Source organism: Myxocyprinus asiaticus, chromosome 34 (genome assembly GCF_019703515.2).
Source record: "Myxocyprinus asiaticus isolate MX2 ecotype Aquarium Trade chromosome 34, UBuf_Myxa_2, whole genome shotgun sequence".
Classification (NCBI taxonomy): domain Eukaryota; kingdom Metazoa; phylum Chordata; class Actinopteri; order Cypriniformes; family Catostomidae; genus Myxocyprinus; species Myxocyprinus asiaticus.
The window spans coordinates 44,124,029-44,142,000 of NC_059377.1; the positions used below are offsets into that span (position 1 = coordinate 44,124,029).

General features: G+C 41.7%; 1 protein-coding gene across 1 annotated transcript in view; it reads left to right on the top strand.

Annotated features, from left to right (window-relative positions):
* The first annotated feature begins 104 nt into the window (after positions 1-104).
* The window catches only part of LOC127425002 (cilia- and flagella-associated protein 69-like), a 20,394-nt gene continuing 2,526 nt past the window's right edge, over positions 105-17,972 (top strand). Inside the window, exons 1-20 of the mRNA XM_051670566.1 lie at positions 105-197; positions 280-330; positions 411-476; positions 799-908; positions 994-1,070; positions 2,305-2,403; positions 2,635-2,787; positions 3,376-3,553; positions 3,625-3,748; positions 8,152-8,200; positions 10,255-10,376; positions 10,681-10,906; positions 10,979-11,143; positions 11,221-11,336; positions 11,881-11,999; positions 14,611-14,692; positions 14,865-15,057; positions 15,639-15,752; positions 15,863-15,939; positions 16,013-16,210. Of these exons, the coding sequence (XP_051526526.1) occupies positions 105-197; positions 280-330; positions 411-476; positions 799-908; positions 994-1,070; positions 2,305-2,403; positions 2,635-2,787; positions 3,376-3,553; positions 3,625-3,748; positions 8,152-8,200; positions 10,255-10,376; positions 10,681-10,906; positions 10,979-11,143; positions 11,221-11,336; positions 11,881-11,999; positions 14,611-14,692; positions 14,865-15,057; positions 15,639-15,752; positions 15,863-15,939; positions 16,013-16,210 (2,412 nt within the window). The remainder of the gene's footprint in view (positions 198-279; positions 331-410; positions 477-798; positions 909-993; positions 1,071-2,304; positions 2,404-2,634; positions 2,788-3,375; positions 3,554-3,624; positions 3,749-8,151; positions 8,201-10,254; positions 10,377-10,680; positions 10,907-10,978; positions 11,144-11,220; positions 11,337-11,880; positions 12,000-14,610; positions 14,693-14,864; positions 15,058-15,638; positions 15,753-15,862; positions 15,940-16,012; positions 16,211-17,972) is intronic.

Here is a 17,972-nt window from a genome sequence, read left to right on the forward strand (position 1 = left end):
AGATGCTGTTTGTCTCGAGCGGCACTCCGTACACTTCGCACGTTCCTATAGCAACAGCAGTGTGTATCTTCTCACGTTCCCATAGCAACCGCAGTGCGGTAATGATGATTTGTGATGGGAACACTGTGAGATCCGTCATGTTGTCCAGCGCACAGATGAGCAGTTTCAGACACAAACAGAGTTTGCATCCGTCTGAGGTCAGTCACCAACTGAATTATTCTGATTTAATTCTGTTGACAATCTTCTCTTGAGTTGAACTGTGATTCTGATGTGTTTCAGAGATTCTCTGATCTGTCTCGAGTCATTCACCTGCTCGAAGATCCGATCTCTGTAAGACTGTTAAATGTCTTTCAACTGATGATCAAGTGAGTTTTTATGAGCTCATTTCAGTGTATTTGTTTCTGTTTCAGTCCTCACTGACAGAGAGACACATTTTCATCTTGAAGAAAATGGTGAAAAGATGCCAGCGAGGATTTGTATCCTGCAAGATACTGAGAAAATCACATGACATTTATATAATATTGGCATTAAAGTGTGATATTGTAAAAGAAAAGAAGCTGTAGGTGTGTAGCTCATATGGAAGTGTTTACATGAGAGTGTGTGATGATGTCAGCAGTTGAGGATCTGTCCCTGGATCCCAATTAACTCAATGACAATCAGCATTTTCCTTCTTTAAATGGCACTTGATGGTTTTCCATGATGTGCAGGGAGCGCTCTATAATAATAATAATCTGTGGAGTCATGCTTTATTAATATAATGACACTGACATGAACTTTCCTTATCATGTCCATGTGAAGCTCTTGAGAGATCTCGCAGACGTATTTAAGATTATAAACATTTGTGCTGAAAAAGTGACGGAACATCCTCATTATGCTAAAATCCTGTGTGATTTACTTCAGATATGCAGGTATGATATTAGCTGACAGTCTTTATATGATCAGGAGGTGAATGAATGAATGAACTGATGATGTCATCAATACTTTGGTTTGAAGTCTTCCGTTCCTGAAGGAGAAATCATCTGATGAGAAGAATTACGCCAGTGTAGTGACCGACTGTCTGTCTCAGATGGGTGAGGAACTGTTTATCTCATGAACATATTTCAACCTAGAAACAAAGAATGACAGATACAGTGGCAAGAAAAAGTATGTGAACCCTTTGGAATTACCTGCATTTATATATAAATGTGTCTGTTTTAACTAATAACACACAAATTATTGTTCTTGTACATATTCAATACATCATTCAAACATTCACAGTGTAGGTTGGAAAAAGTATGTGAACCCCTAAGACTAATGACATCAACAAAAGCTAATTAGAGTCAGGAGTTGGCAAACCTGCATTCAATTAATGAAACGAGATTGGAGGTGTGGGTTAGAGATACTTTGACTTATAAAAAGCACTCAAACATTTTGAGTTTGTTATTCACAAGAAGCATCTGCTGACGTGGACCATGCCTCGCAAAAAAGAGATCTCAGAAGATCTACGATCAAGAATTGTTGATTTCTATAAAGCTGGAAAGGGTTACAAAGTTATCTCAAATATCTTAGATATTCATCTGTCCACAGTTAGACAAACTGTCTATAAATGGAGATGATTTAGTACTATAGGTACTCTCACTAGAAGTGGCCGTCCAGTCAAGATGGCTCAAAGGGCACACCGCAGAATGCTCAATGAGGTAAAACAGATCTCTAGAGTGACAGATAAAGACCTGAAGGAATCATTGGAACTGGTTAACATCTCTGTTCATGAGTCTACTATACAGAAAACATTAAACAGGTATGTGTTCATGGCAGGACATCATGAAGGAAGCTGCTGCTTTCCAACAAAAACATTGCTGCGCACCTGAAGTTTCCCAAAGACCATCTTGACACTCCACAACGCTACAGGGAAAATGTTTTGTGGACTGATGAATCTAAGGTTGAATTGTTTGTGAAGAACATGCAGCTCAACATATAGAGTGAAAAAGGCACCACATTCCAACATGAAAACACCATCCCAACGGTGAAGTACGGTGGAGGGAGTATCATGATTTGGGGCTGCTTTGCTGCTTCGGGGCCTGGACCGCTTGCCATCATCGAGGAAAAAATTCATTCCCAAGTTTATCAAGATATCCTACAGGATAATATCAGGGTGTCTGTGTGCCAGCTGTGCCACATTGTGTTTGTCTATACTTGTGACTTTGATGAAGATGAGATCACATTTTATGACCAGTTAGATCAACAACAAAAAAACTAGCTAATTCCAAAGGGTTCACATACTTTATATTGCCATTGTATATGATGTGTATATATGTGTAATAACAGGTTATCTGATGAGGGTTCCAGTGCCGGAGGTCAGACATCAGATCTGTTCATCAATAATCGCCTTTTACTGCCACGAAAAAGCCAAAGCTGGTTCTGATGGTGAGTGATGATCGAGCTCTTTAAGTGTGAACACATTTGGGTTTGGATTCATAATAATGTGTGTGTGTGTGTGTGTGTTTGTGTGTGTGTGTGTTTGTTTGTGTGTGTGTGTGTGTGTGTGTGTTGTGTGTGTGTGTTTGTGTTTGTGTGAGTGTGTGTGTGTTTGTGTGTTTGTGTGTGTGTGTGTGTGTGTGTGTGTTTGTGTTTGTGTGTGTGTGTGCGTGCATTTAGGGGTTTGTCCCACGCGTGCTGAGTACAGAGGGCAGATGGTAGAGCGCAGTGGTCTGGCTGAGACCCTCGTGATGTCACTTGCCCTGATGGAGAAGCAGCTGTCAATCAAACTGAGGCTCCTGCAGACGCTACAGATCATGTCCCGAACGTCAGGTAACCTCACATCCTGTTTCACTTGAGATCAGGTTTTATATCAGAACATGAACAGACTTCTACTGTCAGACAAACACCTGTCACCACATATTAGAGAGTAAACCAAAATAATAATATTTATTAAGGTAGTCTTTTAATATTTAAAGACTGCTGTATGTTAGTAATTTTGTGTTTAGTCTTTTTAAAATTGTTGGTATGGTGGTTGCTGTTGTATTTTATGTGTTTATTCAATCTTGTAGCACTTTGAGTGTAATAAAAGTGCATTATAAATAAAAGGTATTATTATTATTATTATTATTATTAAAATTAGTATACTGTAGGGAGAGTGGGGCAAGTTGTCATATTTCTCAGACTGGGTTTATTTTTGAAAGTAAATTTCTGTATAAGCAAACTTTGAAGTCTTGACTACAAAGAAGTTTTTGAACATTTTCAACATTGATCACACGTTGACTCATGATGTCACAAGTATATGGGGTGTGAATGTGCAATTGGACTTTTGACTCAAAAGTTTATATTTACTGAGATGACAACTAGCCCCGGTCTGCACTATTGCATGTGGTGTACTGTGACGGTATGCTGTGTTTGCAGAAGTGAACTGTACTGTAATGTTGAAAGCTCAGGCCGCTCAGAAGATCTGTTTCCACATGAGTGAACGAGACCCATCTGGACAGATTCTGTTCCGCTCCTCAGAGATCTTGTGGAACCTTCTAGAAAATGCTTGTAGAGAGGAAGTGACTGCTCAGCTCAGCAACATGAACTGTATAATGTGAGTAAAGACACAGTTTTGTATTTGTCGAAGTTGAAATGTGGCTCTAAATGATGGCATTATTTATGCAGGTCTTTGAAAGAGGCGTTTCTGCAGCAGCTTGTGAGCGGCTCCAGTCATTATGATCAACAGCTGAGAAATGACCTGCTGGTTCTGACATCACTGATCGCAGCCAATCAAAATGCTCCGTTCATTGTGAGTCAATTCATCCTCAAAACAAACACAAAAGGCACGCACAGCACATGTTTTATCCTAATGATAATTGTTTTTTCTTAATAATAATTCAAATAGGGGGCCTGGATATCTCAGTAAGTAAAGATGCTGACTACCCCCCCTCCCCCCACCCCCATGCAATCAGTGGAAATAAATATGAAGTTTTGTGTTGACATTCAGGCTGTCGGTTGATAGTCAGTTGCCAGTGTGTTATTAAGAGAAGTATAAAATGCGGGTCCAGTCTGAGGCTAATAAAGTGCAGTGCTGATATATGTATCGTGATCGATCAAGAGTTCAAAAGTCTGATTACTTGAGGGAAGAAGCTGTCATGGAGTCGGCTGATGCGGGTCCTGATGCTGCGATACCACCTGCCTGATGGTAGCAGTGAGAACAGCCCATGGCTCGGGTGGCTGGAGTCCGAGCTTTTTTCACACACCGCCTTGTATATATTTCCTGGAGGGAGGGAAGCTCACCTCCGATGATGTGTCTGGCAGTTCGCACCACCCTTTGCAGTGCTTTGTGGATGAGGGCGGTGCTATTGCCGTAACAGGCAGTGATGCAGCCAGTCAGGATGCTCTCTACAGTGCAGGTGTAGAACCGTGTGAGGATGTGGCGGTTCATTCCAAACTTCCTCAGCCGTCTCAGGAAGAAGAGGCGCTGATGAGCCTTCTTCACAACGACTTCAGTGTGGATGGACCATGTGAGTTCCTCAGTGATGTGGACACCCAGGAACTTGAAGCTGCTGACTCTCTCCACTAGTGCTCCATTGATGGTGATGGGACTGTGTTCTCTGTCTTTTCTCCTGAAGTCCACCACAAGCTCCTTTGTCTTACTGATGTTGAGGGAGAGGTTGTGCTCCTGACACCAGTGTGTCAGAGTGTGCACCTCCTCTCTGTAGGCTGTTTCATCATTGTCAGTGATCAGACCTACCACCGTCGTGTCATCAGCAAACTTAATGATGGCATTGGAGCTATGTGTTGCCACACAGTCATGTGTGTACAGGGAATACAGGAGTGGGCTGAGAACACAGCCCTGCGGGGCTCCAGTGTTGAGGGTCAGTGATGAGGAGATGTTGCTGCCTATTCTAACCACCTGGCGTCTGCTTGACAGGAAGTCCAGGATCCAGCTGCACAGCGAGCTGTTTAAGCCCAGAGCCCGGAGTTTCTCATCTAGCTTGGAGGGCACTATGGTGTTGAATGCTGAGCTGTAGTCTACAAACAGCATTCTCACATAAGTGTTCTTTTTTTCCAGGTGGGAGAGAACAGTGTGTATTGTAGATGCAATGGCATCATCAGTGGAGCGGTTGTTGCGGTAAGCAAACTGCAATGGGTCCAAGTGATGAGAGGCAGCACAGAGCAGATGTAATCTCTGATTAGTCTCTCAAAGCATTTGCTGATGATGGGGGTCAGAGCAACAGGACGCCAGTCATTTAAGCAAGTTATTTTTGATTGCTTTAGAACAGGCACAATGGTAGATGTTTTAAAGCATGTGGGGACTACAAACAAAGAGAGGGAAAGGTTGAAAATGTCTGTAAAAACACCAGCCAGCTGGTTCGCGCACGCTCTGATGACGCGGCCCGGAATGCCGTCTGGGCCTGCGGCTTTGCGGATAATCACCCGTCGGAAGGATCGGGTTACATCCTCTACAGAGACGGAGAGTGAACTAACCTCTGTAGCTTCGGCCGTGAGAGCTCTCTCTGCGAGGGCGGAGTTATTTCCCTCGAAATGAGCATAAAAATTATTTAGCTCATCCGGGAGAGAGGCAGCGGTGTTCATGGCAGAGTTTTTATTCCTTTTAAAGTCCGTGATGATGTTAATTCCCTGCCACATGCTTCTAGAGTTGGTGGTGTTGAACTGTCCTTCAATCTTGTTCCTGTACTGACGTTTTGCTGTTCTGTGTTCCCGGAATTAAAAGCGGAGGTCCGCACATTAAGTGCCGCATGAACATCGCTATTAATCCACGGTTTCTGGTTAGGGAAGATCCGTATTGTTTTGGTCAGCACTACATCATCTACGCACTTCCTGATGAAACACGTTACGCTATCAGCATACACCTCGATGTCGTCATCAGAGGCGGACCAGAACATCTCCCAGTCCGTGTGATCAAAACAGTCTTGTAGCATAGAGTCTGATTGGTCCGACCAGCACTGGATCGTTCTGAGGGTGGGTGCTTCCTGTTTCAATTTCTGCCTGTAAGCGGGCAGAAGCAGAATGGAAGAGTGGTCCGATTTGCCAAATGGTGGGCGGGGGAGGGATTTGTAGCAATCCTGGAAGGGAGAGTAGCAGTGGTCCAAAACCCGGTCCTCTCGTGTGTTAAAACTAATGTGTTGGTAGTATTTTCGGTGCGACTGACTTGAAGACTTGGGGAGAATTTTTTTTTTATATAAATATTAGGAGTGTAATGGTACATGTATTCATCTCGAACTGTCACGGTACTGACGTCACGGTTCCGTGCATGCAGTCAGATGAAGAATACATCCGAGTCAGTCACAGGCGATCCACTCCAAACCAGAAGGGGGCGCGTGCAGGTAATGCAACACTGTTTGCTAACCGCCACAACAGGAAAAAGAGCAGAAGAAGAGACCATCTATGCACCAACCCAAAACAAGAATGGCTTCTCCTAATGCACAAGTTTTATTTTTCATTATTCTATTTATTTTGGACTTTTATAACACAAGAGATGCTTTTCAGTTTTGTAGCTGATTGAGACCAAATACCTTTTGTTTTTTATCAACCCTACAAAAAAATATGACCTATGCAAGAGTGCATTCTGTTTACTGCTTAATACACTAAAGGAGTCTGTACTGTACCAACTACCTCAGGGGGGACTAAATGCCTCTAGGTGGAACAAACTGTAATTTGCACTACTGTCTGTTCAAAATAAATGGAAAGAAACCTAGCATTTGGGATTTGTTGCTTTTTCCTGTTGTACCGAACTCGTATCGAACCGTGACCCCAAAACCGAGGTACATACCGAACCGTGACTTCTGTGTACCGTTACAGCCCTAATATATATATATTGTAACGATGCTGGCTGCTGATAATGACGTGAAGATGAAGAACCCAAGTGCAGTTTATTTACAAACGTGAAACATAAACATGAACTTGACTATAAACATGCACATTCAACACTTGACCAAGACACAATGGAAAACATGAGGGTTTAAATACATGGACATGGGGGAACATAAACCAATGAACAAACAGAACTGATAACAAGATAATTAAACAATAAACCAATGAAAACATGACACATGTACATGGAGGGAAAACAGGAACAGGAACTAAACTTTTCAAAATAAAAGACATGTGTGTGTGTGTGTGTGTATATATATATATATATATGTATAGTAATAATTCAAATACGAAGCCTTAGAGTCTTAAAATATTATCTTGGTTTATTAAAAATAAACAAATAGAGCATTGATATCTTTACTGCTCAAAAATCAAATATACTGTTATGTTGTCAAAGCACATATTGTTTAATGATGTACGCAGCAGTTGCACTTCCTGTTTTTGACCAGCAGAAAATTGAATCATGTACAGAAGTTTTGAGTAATAAACCCATTTCAGTACATTTGTAATAAAGCCTCATTGCTTTAAAAAGCTTTACTTCCCATCACTATAAAATCCTCTCGGATGTTGTTTTTAGTGGCGCTAAACCAGCTGTGTAATCTGAAAGCACAATAGGAAACAACTTGATGATGACAGCTTAATGCTCATTGGCCTAAACAACTGTGATGTGTGTTCTTGTCTAAACAAATGTTTATTTAAACTGTAATATCATGTTTTTATGTGTATGAATTATGTGAGAACAGTCTGACAGTACGATCTCTTTATGGGATAGGTGACTAGTCATAAAATATCTAAAATATGTGTCTTTATGAAACAATGGCTTGTTTATCATATTTATTTCATTTAAAAGCAGCAGAATTTAAACTGCATCCACTTTATCAGCAACAATACCTTACAGAAATGTTGAGTTCTGGCAAACTTGCTGCAAACTTGCCACTCTTTATGTTTTTACATGCAAATGAGCTTTTGATTCGCCACAGATGTTAGCTAGAAGTTTGCAGCTCTTCACCGGTAGTGGTGAACCTCCGGCAAACCTTTGACAACAATTAACGCAAACTTCCCACAAGGCTATTTGCATGTGAAAATTATCAGTGGCAAATTTGCGGCAAGTTTGCAGAAAATTTGAACTCTCAATGTTTGTAAGAGTTAACATGTATGTAAATCATACGGTATCTGCCTTTGTTTGTGTATGTGTCTGTTTCAGCACAAGTTTGTTGTTATTTCACTCCTCTGACTGCAGCATCTCTCTCGTCTACTGTCACAACATCTCAAACGAGTCTAATGATAATTATTCTGTGTGTGTGTGTTTAGGAGAGCGGGTTTGTCAAACATCTCTCACTGCTTGTCACATTTCCTGAGTGTAAGTTTTCATATTCTCTAGTATTAAAGGAATATTCCGGGTTCAATACAAGTGAAGCTCAATCGACAGCATTTGTAGCATAATGTTGATTGACACACAAATGAATGTCGACTCGTCCCTCCTTTAAATGTGTGTTCCAGTGAGACACTTACAATGGAAGTCAATGGGGTCAATCTGTAAACATTAAAATACTCACTGTTTCAAAAGTATAGACACAAGACATAAAAAATATGTGTGTTAACATGATTTTACTGTCATAAAATCACTTATTACTCGGCGGCCTGGAATACCCAATTCTGATTGGTCAGTGGCGCCATCTAGTGGTCTGTTATTGCTCTGTAACAACCGCAGCTCCACGTATCAGACCGTTCATCCGGGTCCTTGCGAGCCGTCTCTCCTGCTTCATGTAGCACTCTGCGATCTCTACAAGTAAGCTAATAAAATAATTTAAATTCAAATCAATGTTTCATGTGCATTTACTTATTTATTTGGCAATTAGTCTTGTAATAAGTTGTGCAATTCCACAAAAATGTCAACCATACCATGGAAAAATGGCTTTTCCAATCTTATCTCTATTCCTGATGCAGCCTTGATGGGCATTATAATGTAATAAAATATACGTATCTCAGAGGTCGAAGTCTGCAGATTTCAAAGTGTTTTTTATGGTCATGTTTATAACGCCGGTTTTTACCCATTTATGTGAAAACAACAATGAATAAAAAATAAATATTACATGTTCTTAGGACAATTATTACTTAAGAATTGTGCATTTTAATTCACAGTTTTTACAAAGTGTTTGGTCTCCCAAAAACTTGTATCCATTTTTGTCACATCTGTAATGCAAGCTCATTTCCTGATCTGACCTGGAAAAAAACTTGTCTAGACTGAAACTTTTCTGATGACTGGACTCTGTCTGCAGGGGTCTATGATTATACATAAAAAATGTTACTGGTAATGAGTACTTTATAAATGAAGTTTAATTACACATTGTGGCAGACAAGCCTCTCGTTCATCAGCAAAGGAGGAAGCAGGAACCAGATTAACAATCAAAAAGACTTTAATTCAACATAAAACACTGAACTGAAACGTAATAAAAGTGCACACACAAAACACTGCTGTGTGTGTCTGTCTCTCCCTCTCTGGCGTCCCCTGCTCCTCCTTTTATCTCTCTCGCTGCTGATTGGGGAACTCAGCGCCGGGCATGAATCCTCTCGGCACGCCCTCCTCCTGGTCACAGTCACATCCATAATGCTGTAATTGGCCAGATGCATACTAAGACATTTAAAAAATAAACAACTGAACTCCAACGCAAACCAGAGGTTGAAGTTCAACTTTTCAACTATTTATTTCTTCTCATATAATTACACAATTTCAATGCAAATCAATGTTTCATGTTTATCTATTTGTTTATTTGGCAAGTAGTCTTATAATAGGCTGAATAATGAGTCAGATGGTCATTTTCACAATATAAACACCAACAGAACTCTGATGCAAACCGGAGGTGGATTTTAACGGTTCAACCATTTCTTTCTTTCTTCTCAAATTAGATCATTTAAACACAAATCAATAATTTATTTCCATGTATTTATTTATTTGGTTAGTAGCCTATAATTAGTGGAATAATGTAAAGTCAGCCGGTTGTTATCGCACAATAAACCCCTTCAGACTGTTACAAGAGTCGTCCGCTTCACGTCGGGGTCCTGATCACACTGTCAGGGTTTATTGTGCAATAACAACTGGCTGACTGGACATTGTTCCTTACTTACCAACCTTTTCTGTGTAAAGTTATATCCAATTTTACAGCTTCACTGACATGACAAGAAAACCCTATAATCTGAATATTGGATATAACTTTACTCAGATGCAGTTAGTGATTTTCTCACAGTAAAATCATGTAAACACATATTGTTTATGTCTTGTGTCTATAATTTGAAACAGTGAGTATTTTAACATTGAATATTTTGTACTGAATCTGGAATATTCATACATTTACACATAAATAACAGTGATATGAAGATTTCTGGTGAAGTCACTGTATCTCTTGTGTTTGTCAGTAAAGAGCCACAATCCTCTGGTGCGAAACCTCAAACTGTCCTTCAATCACGAGGACTTTGAAATGAAGAAACTCTTGTTGAATGTGATTGTTGTGCTGTCAAAAGATCTCCCAGCCCTGCAGGTCAGATGGTGATCGATCAATACTAATCTGACATCATTTACACCTGTCTTATTATGTAAATGTAAATGTCTTATTAAACACCTTTGACGTTCTTTCTTCAGTGGAAAACAACAGGAGATGTTTAGCAGAATGTTCAGCTGCTCTTTTCTGTACAATGAAAGCAGAAACACAATTAAACCAAATGTAGTCCATATGACTTGTGTGCCATATTATTCCATATCCTCTGAAAATCTGTATATTCAATCTGCAGTGAAACTGAGAATCTGATTCAGAATTATGATTATCATGTGTTTGTGTGTTCCAGTCGTTTAAAGAGAGTCGTGTGATGCTCGCTCTGATGCTGCTGATAAAGCCCAGATCATGTGGCGTACAGAGCAGCAGACGCAGTTGGACCTCCAGCCAGCAGGAGGAGCTGCAGCTGCAGGCGTTGGCCACACTGAGCACGCTCGCTCCTCTCATGCGGGATGACTACATGACGTGTCAAGCCAACACGTGTCTGCTGCTGCTGCTCGACTGGTGTCTGCAGGAAGGTATGAGCATGTTTCAGACGATGACCCATTGAGTGAAAACTGTCTGCTCAACCATCTCTCTCTCTCCATCAGACTCCTTCAGTGGGCGGGGTCACAGTTTCCATGGAACCAGCGGGCATGGCGGGAAGAAGGCTCAGATGAGATACTGTATGCGTGTGCTCAGGTGTGTGGCATCTCTGAGCGACGAGCTGCTGAATCAGGATCTGTGTGATCAAGGAGCCATCGGGCAGCTTGTGGGTGAGTGTGTGACGTGATGTCATAATAACTATAGTGTTCACCTGTTAGTGTGCTAGAGTGTGTGTGTGTGTTTGCAGGTGTTCTACGCTGGTTCACTGCAGGACAGAACACAGATGATGCTGTCTGTCTGGAGATTCAGATCGACACTATGTTCATTCTGTCTGTGCTCTGTGTGGGAGACACGCACCGCAAGGTGAGACAATCATCAGTCATACAGATCATAAAATCAGTGTGTGCTTTAAAGTGTCTTATAGAACAGTCCTTGAATCTGATTGGACGAGTGGCGTTCCAAGAGTGCTGATATAGGCGTCCAACAGCATTTGGACACTTCACTCTTTGTGTCACTCCGCTTGTGTTACAGCCGTGCAGAGATTTATATTCATCCCAGTGATATTACACATTTACACCAGCAGGAGGCGACAAAATCTTCATCAAGATGTCTTCATTAGCCTACAACTTATTATTAACAGTAAAAAAATTACAGTAAATTGAACAATTCACAGATTTACACAAAACAGCCCAAACGTATTAAAATACAGTAAAGTAAAAATATCAATGCTTGCATTTCTTAAGTATATTTATTTAAATTATAATTGAACAATAGGGTACCTGTACATGTCATTTAGAGTCCTGCACATGCGTTTTGCAGAATTAATGATTAATTGATGGTTAATGTTTATGACAGTCGATTAAGAAACGTTCTGCTACTGTGATGTGTTATACGTGTGTGTTTTCAGGAGTTGTTTGGCAGTGATGGAGTGGACTTGTTGCTTCAGTATTTGAGTTTAGATTCTGCTATGCTCTTCAGTGGTTTGGGTCACAATAAACTGCTGCTGGCCACCATTGACTGTGTTTGGTGAGACACACACACACATACACACACACAACACACAACCCCCCTCCCCCACCAACACACACACACTGAAACATGTTTTTATATCATTGTGGGGACTCTCCATAGACTTCCATGCATTTTATGGATTTTATACAGATCTAACGATAATTTCTATCCCCTAACCCTAACCGTACCCCTAAACCTAACCCTCACAGAAACCTTTTTGCATTTTTACATTTTCAAAAAAACATAATTTAGTTTGTTTAATAAGCCATTTCCCTCGTGGGGACCGCTGGCTGGGCCCCACAATGTAGGATTTCTCGGGTTTTACTATCCTTGTGGGGACATTTGGTCCCCACAATGTAATATAGGCATGTACACACACACACACATACACACACACAACAAACAAACACACACACACACAGAATATACATTTACATTTAGTCATTTAGCAGATGCTTTTATCCAAAGCGACTTACAAATGAGGAACATAGCAAGCAATTTATCATACAAAGTTTAACAAAATCTACAGTGTTGTACTGCTAAGTTCTCAAGGTGGCTAGAATAGTATAGAAGCTAGCGCAGAAGAAAGAGACAGGATTTTTTTTTTTTTGTACATTAAGTGCATGTTAAGTGCAGTAGTAAGTGCAATTAGTGTGGATTGGTTAAGTGCTTGCAGAACAGCTGTGTTTTCAGCTGGTCCTTGAATGTTGAGAAGGTAACAGCAGATCTTGTGAAGGTTGGAAGCTCATTCCACCACAGCGGAATAGAGAAAGCGAATGATCCATGCACAACTTACCACGTGCCCCGTTGAGAGTGAGAACCATTAATCGCGACCATGAGGACGTTACCCCATGTAACTCTACCCTCCCTAGCAACCGGGCCAATTTGGTTGCTTAGGAGACCTGGCTGGAGTCACTCAGCACACCCTGGATTCGAACTCACGACTCCTGGGGTGGGCGTCAGTGTCAATAATCACTGAGCCCCACACATGTGCGCACTCTTGATGATTCACAGCTGTATCGCATTGCAGAAATGCTAAGGAAAGCTATAAAGAGGGAGAGAACAGCAGAGGCAGAGAGAGAGACTGGCACGCATGTCCTGTGTGTGTCGGCATGTTAATGTGTGTGAAAATAAAACCCATCTTTTGAGTTGAAGTTTCCGTCCTCCACTTCCTCCTTGGCAACATATATAGAACCTTGTTACAGACTCAAACCATCCAAATGCAGTTCCTGTGATGCCCAGGTCAGAGAGAATGAATGATCGTGAAATGGACTTTGAGCCTCTTTGTGATGGATACACTAGGTGCCACTCATTCATAGACCGCAGAGAGTGAGTTGGAGCATAGACCTGTAGAAGTGAATTGAAGTTAGAGGGTGCAGTTCCATTGGCTGTCCTGAAGGCAAGAGTCAAAGCCTTGAATTTTGTGCGGGCAGTTACAGGTAAAAAGTGGAGTGAAATCAAGAGTGGTGTTACATGAGCCCTTTTTGGTTGATTGAAGACCAGATGCGCTGCTGCATTCTGGACCATCTGCAGTGGCTTAATCGTGCTAGCTGGGAGACCGGCCAACAAAGTATTACAGTAGTCCAGTCTTGAAATGACCAGAGCTTGGATCAGGAGCTGTGTAGCATATTCAAAGAGAAAAGGTCTGATATTCCTGATGTTGTAAAGTGCGAACCTGCAAGACCATGCAATTGATGAGATGTTGGCAGTGAAGTTAAGCTGGTCATCCACCACCACTACCAAGTTCTGGGCTGTACTGGATAGTGTAAGTGTCGTTGAACCAAGATGAATGGAGAGGTTGTGTTCAACAGACAGGTTTGCTGGAGTTCTGTCTTGGCCAGGTTGAGCTGAAAGTGACATTCCTTCATCCAGGCTGAGATCTCCGAGAGGCAGGCAGAGATACGAGCTGAGATGGTGGGGTTGTCAGGCTGAAACGACAGGTAGAGCTGTGAATAATCTGCATAGCAGTGGTATGAGAAACCATGTGCCTCAGTGATAGGTACTAGTGATGTAGTGTAGAATGAGAAGAGGAGGTGTCCAAGCACTGATCACTGCGGAACACCAGTTGTCAGCTGGTGTGACTTGGACACTTCTATTCTCAAGGAGACCTTGAAGGATCTGCCTGTGAGGTATGCCTCATACCATCCAAGTGCAGTTCCTGTGATGCCCAGGTCAGAGAGGGTGGACAAGATAATCTGGTGGTTCACTGTATCGAAAGCAGCACACAAGTCAAGGAGGATGAGGACGGATGATTTGGAATTAGCTCTCGCCTGTCGCAGGGTTTCAGCTACTGACAAGAGGGCAGTCTCTGCTGAGTGTCCTTTTTTAAACCCAGACTGATGTCTTTCAAGTAGATTGTTCTGTGAGAGATCAACTTCACTGTCTCTTTATTTTTAAAGAGCCCTGCTGAAAAGAGCAGCATTGCTGGTCAGCAGCTTATGTTGTGTTTTGGGTTCTGGTGTTCTCACCAGGCTTTTAAACTAGCCTAACCAGCTAGACCAGCATTCTGGTTTAGATTGTCTTTTTAGCAGGAAGTGGAGTAATATAAACTGATTCTGAACTCGTTTATTGTGGTTAGAGGTGTTGATGTGTGTGTGTGTGTGTGTGTGTGTGTGTGTGTGTGCAGGTCATGTGTTGTGGGTTGTTTCAGTACAGAGGATGTGTTTGTGGAGAGACATGGAGTTCATCTGCTGCTACAGCTGTTACAGGTGAGAAGATCAACATCACACAAACATTCAGCCAATCATCAGAGTGAATGAGTGGATTTAACTTTGACTCTTTGGATTTAACTTAATTTGGATGTCAAGCAAACTCCCATCAAACATTCTAGTGTGTTGTGTGTGTGTGTCTGTGTGTGTTTTGTGTTTGTGTGATGTGCAGTCAAGCTCCAGACCCATATTCGGTGTGTTGATGGGGACTCTGCTGGAGTTGTGTGAGAATCCGCAGTCGATCGTTCACGTGTTGAAGTGGTGTGGCGAGAGAGATGTGACCGCACCGCAACTCCTGCTGCAGCTGTGGAGGAGAGAAGAGGACGAGACTGCCGTCAAACGAGACCAGTGGGGCGTCATCACAGGTAACTAATGCATCAAGTCATTTTCAATACATTTTCTAATCAAAATGTTTTATTGACTTCTTTCTTGTTCTTAAATTATTTTAAAATGGACTTTTTTATATATACTTTTGTTTTATTTCTCTTTATCATTTGTATGTAAAGCACTTTCAGTTACCATTGTGTATGAAATGCAGTATGTAAATAAAATGTGTAAAAGCCACCAGCGAACAGCTTAATAGAAATCATGCATGAATATTTTTGTGTTGAAGACCCCTGTGATCAAGCTAAAGATGACAAAGGCCAGGAAAAAACCTCTATAAGATGTGTAATTAGTTTAAAAACTTTGAGAAGAACCAGACTCCTCTTCACGCTAAATGTATTTATGTATATTTTATGTGTTCATTGAATAGATGAAATAATGACAGTAAGGCAGTGTTTGAAACTGTAAAAGTCTTTGTGTTCCATTCAGAATTGACTTCAGTGATGTAAGCAGCAGGCAGTGAAGTGACAGATAGTTGGCAGGCTTTAATTGGCATTAGGTTATTGTCTGTTCCATTTTAATGATTGAACACACTCTCTGTCTGTCTGTCTGTCTCTCATAGACGTGAAGCATCCAATCGTCTCTCAGCATCAGTACGCATCATCGTCATCACATGCGGTCAGTGACGTGTCAGAAAACATGCGTGCAAACATCTACTGCATGTTCTGTAAACTGGGTAAGACGTGTGTGTGTGTGTGTGTGTGTGTATTTAGTTATAGTTTGGGGTATTAATAATATATTTTGTGTATTTTATTTGTGATTAAAATGATTGAATTTTATCTGCAGGATTCGAGCAGCTGTCGGGTTTGAACGCAGAAGATGACATCACACTCCACATCATCCACAGATACCTGGACTTTAAGGTACATCAGCAACTGTCTGTCTGCAGCATTAATGACTGATTACATGTGTGAGATATGTGTGTGTGTGTTTGAGGTGTGTGAGGTTTGGGCGGAGGTCTCGTCTGATCTGTGTGATGAAGGAGTGACTCTCATCTCGTCTGATGATGAAGCTCTGAAGAACATCAGACAGATGAGTGAAGACACAGCAGAACACGTGTGTTCAATACAGCAAAACATCCTGCAGAGAAAACAACATGACGAGCTGCAGCAGGAGAGACACATGTACACTGAGGTACAACACACACACAAACACACACACACACACAAAATGTATATATACACACACACACAAAACATCACACACACACACACACAAACAACACATACACATCACACACACGCACACAAACAACACATACACATACACACACACTCACAAACAAATAACACACACACACACAAACAACACACACACACACACACACATAAATATCACATACACACATACACACACACATCACACACACACACATACACACAAACACACACAACACACACACACACATACACACACACTGACACACACAAACACACACACATACTCACTCACACAAATAACACATTCACAAACAACACATACACACAAACACAAACACACAAACACACACACAAACAACACTTACACATCACACACATACACACACAGACATACAGACACACACACACACGAACACTTTTAATTATTTACTGTATTACAATGACCTTTTTTATATTAAAAGCAGCAGGACAACCCAAACTACCCTAATGTATAAATACTCCACTCTTCAAAGTTTCCATCTGCGTCTTTATGTATGTACATGATGTATTTGTACAATGTATGTATATGACATGTTATGATGTATGTATATGATGTATGTATATATACATTTACATTTATGCATTTGGCAGATGCTTTTATACAAAGCGACTTACAGTGCACTTATTACAGGGACAATCCCCCTGGAGCAACCTGGAGTTAAGTGCCTTGCTCAAGGACACAATGGTGGTGGCTGTGGGGATTGAACCAACAACCTTTTGCTTACCAGTTCAGTGCTTTATTCCACTAGAGTGTCCATTTAGTTGTTACTGCAATGTCTGCTGTGGCTGTATAATCCCACACGTGAGTGACAGACTCTGTTGCAGTGTCGACACCTGAAGGTTGTGTCAGCTCTTGGCTGGAGATGTTTTTCCTTTCGTTTTGCTCGTTTCTCCTCAGCGAGCTGCCGTAGCTTGTCTTCTCCAACTTTCAGTCCAGTGGTCAAGGAGTGTCTCCAACATGACCTGTACTGGGCAAGTTCTTCCCAGCTGTTGATGTCAGTATCAAGAGCTTTGGGATCTCTCTTGCATATATCTTTGAAGCGGAGATGGGGCCGGCCTGTAGTCCTCTTGCCAGTGGCAAGTTCTGAATATAGGATGTCCTTTGGGATTCTTCCGTCATCCATCCTGCATACATGGCCTAGCCATCTGAGGCGACGCTGGTGGAGGAGAGTGACCATGCTTGGGGGTTTTGGCGCATTCCAGCACCTCGTTATTGGTCACATGATCTTTCCAGGAGATCCCAAGTATGCGTCGGAGGCAGCGCATATGAAAGGCGCTCAGTCTTTTCTCTTGTGAAGAGTACAGGGTCCAGGTTTCACTGGCGTAGAGGAGAGTGCTTACCACGCAGACACTGTACATAGTAACTTTTGTGTTGATGGTCAGCATGCTGTTGTTCCACACTCTCTGCGACAGCCTGGCCAGGGTTGTGGAGGCCTTGCCAATCCTCATGTCGAGCTCTATATCGAGCGAGAGGTTGCTGGTGATGGTGGAGCCAAGGTAGGTGAACTGTTCCACAACCTTCAGTTTGTAGTCACTGATGATGATGCTGGGTGGGTCCTCATCTTGAGCCATCGCATTTGTCTTTTTGAGGCTGATCGTTAGACCGAAGTCATTGCAGGCCTTAGCAAAGTGGTCCATTAGGCACTGTAATTCATCCTCTGTGTGGGTGGCTATGGCGGCATCTCCATCGTGGAACA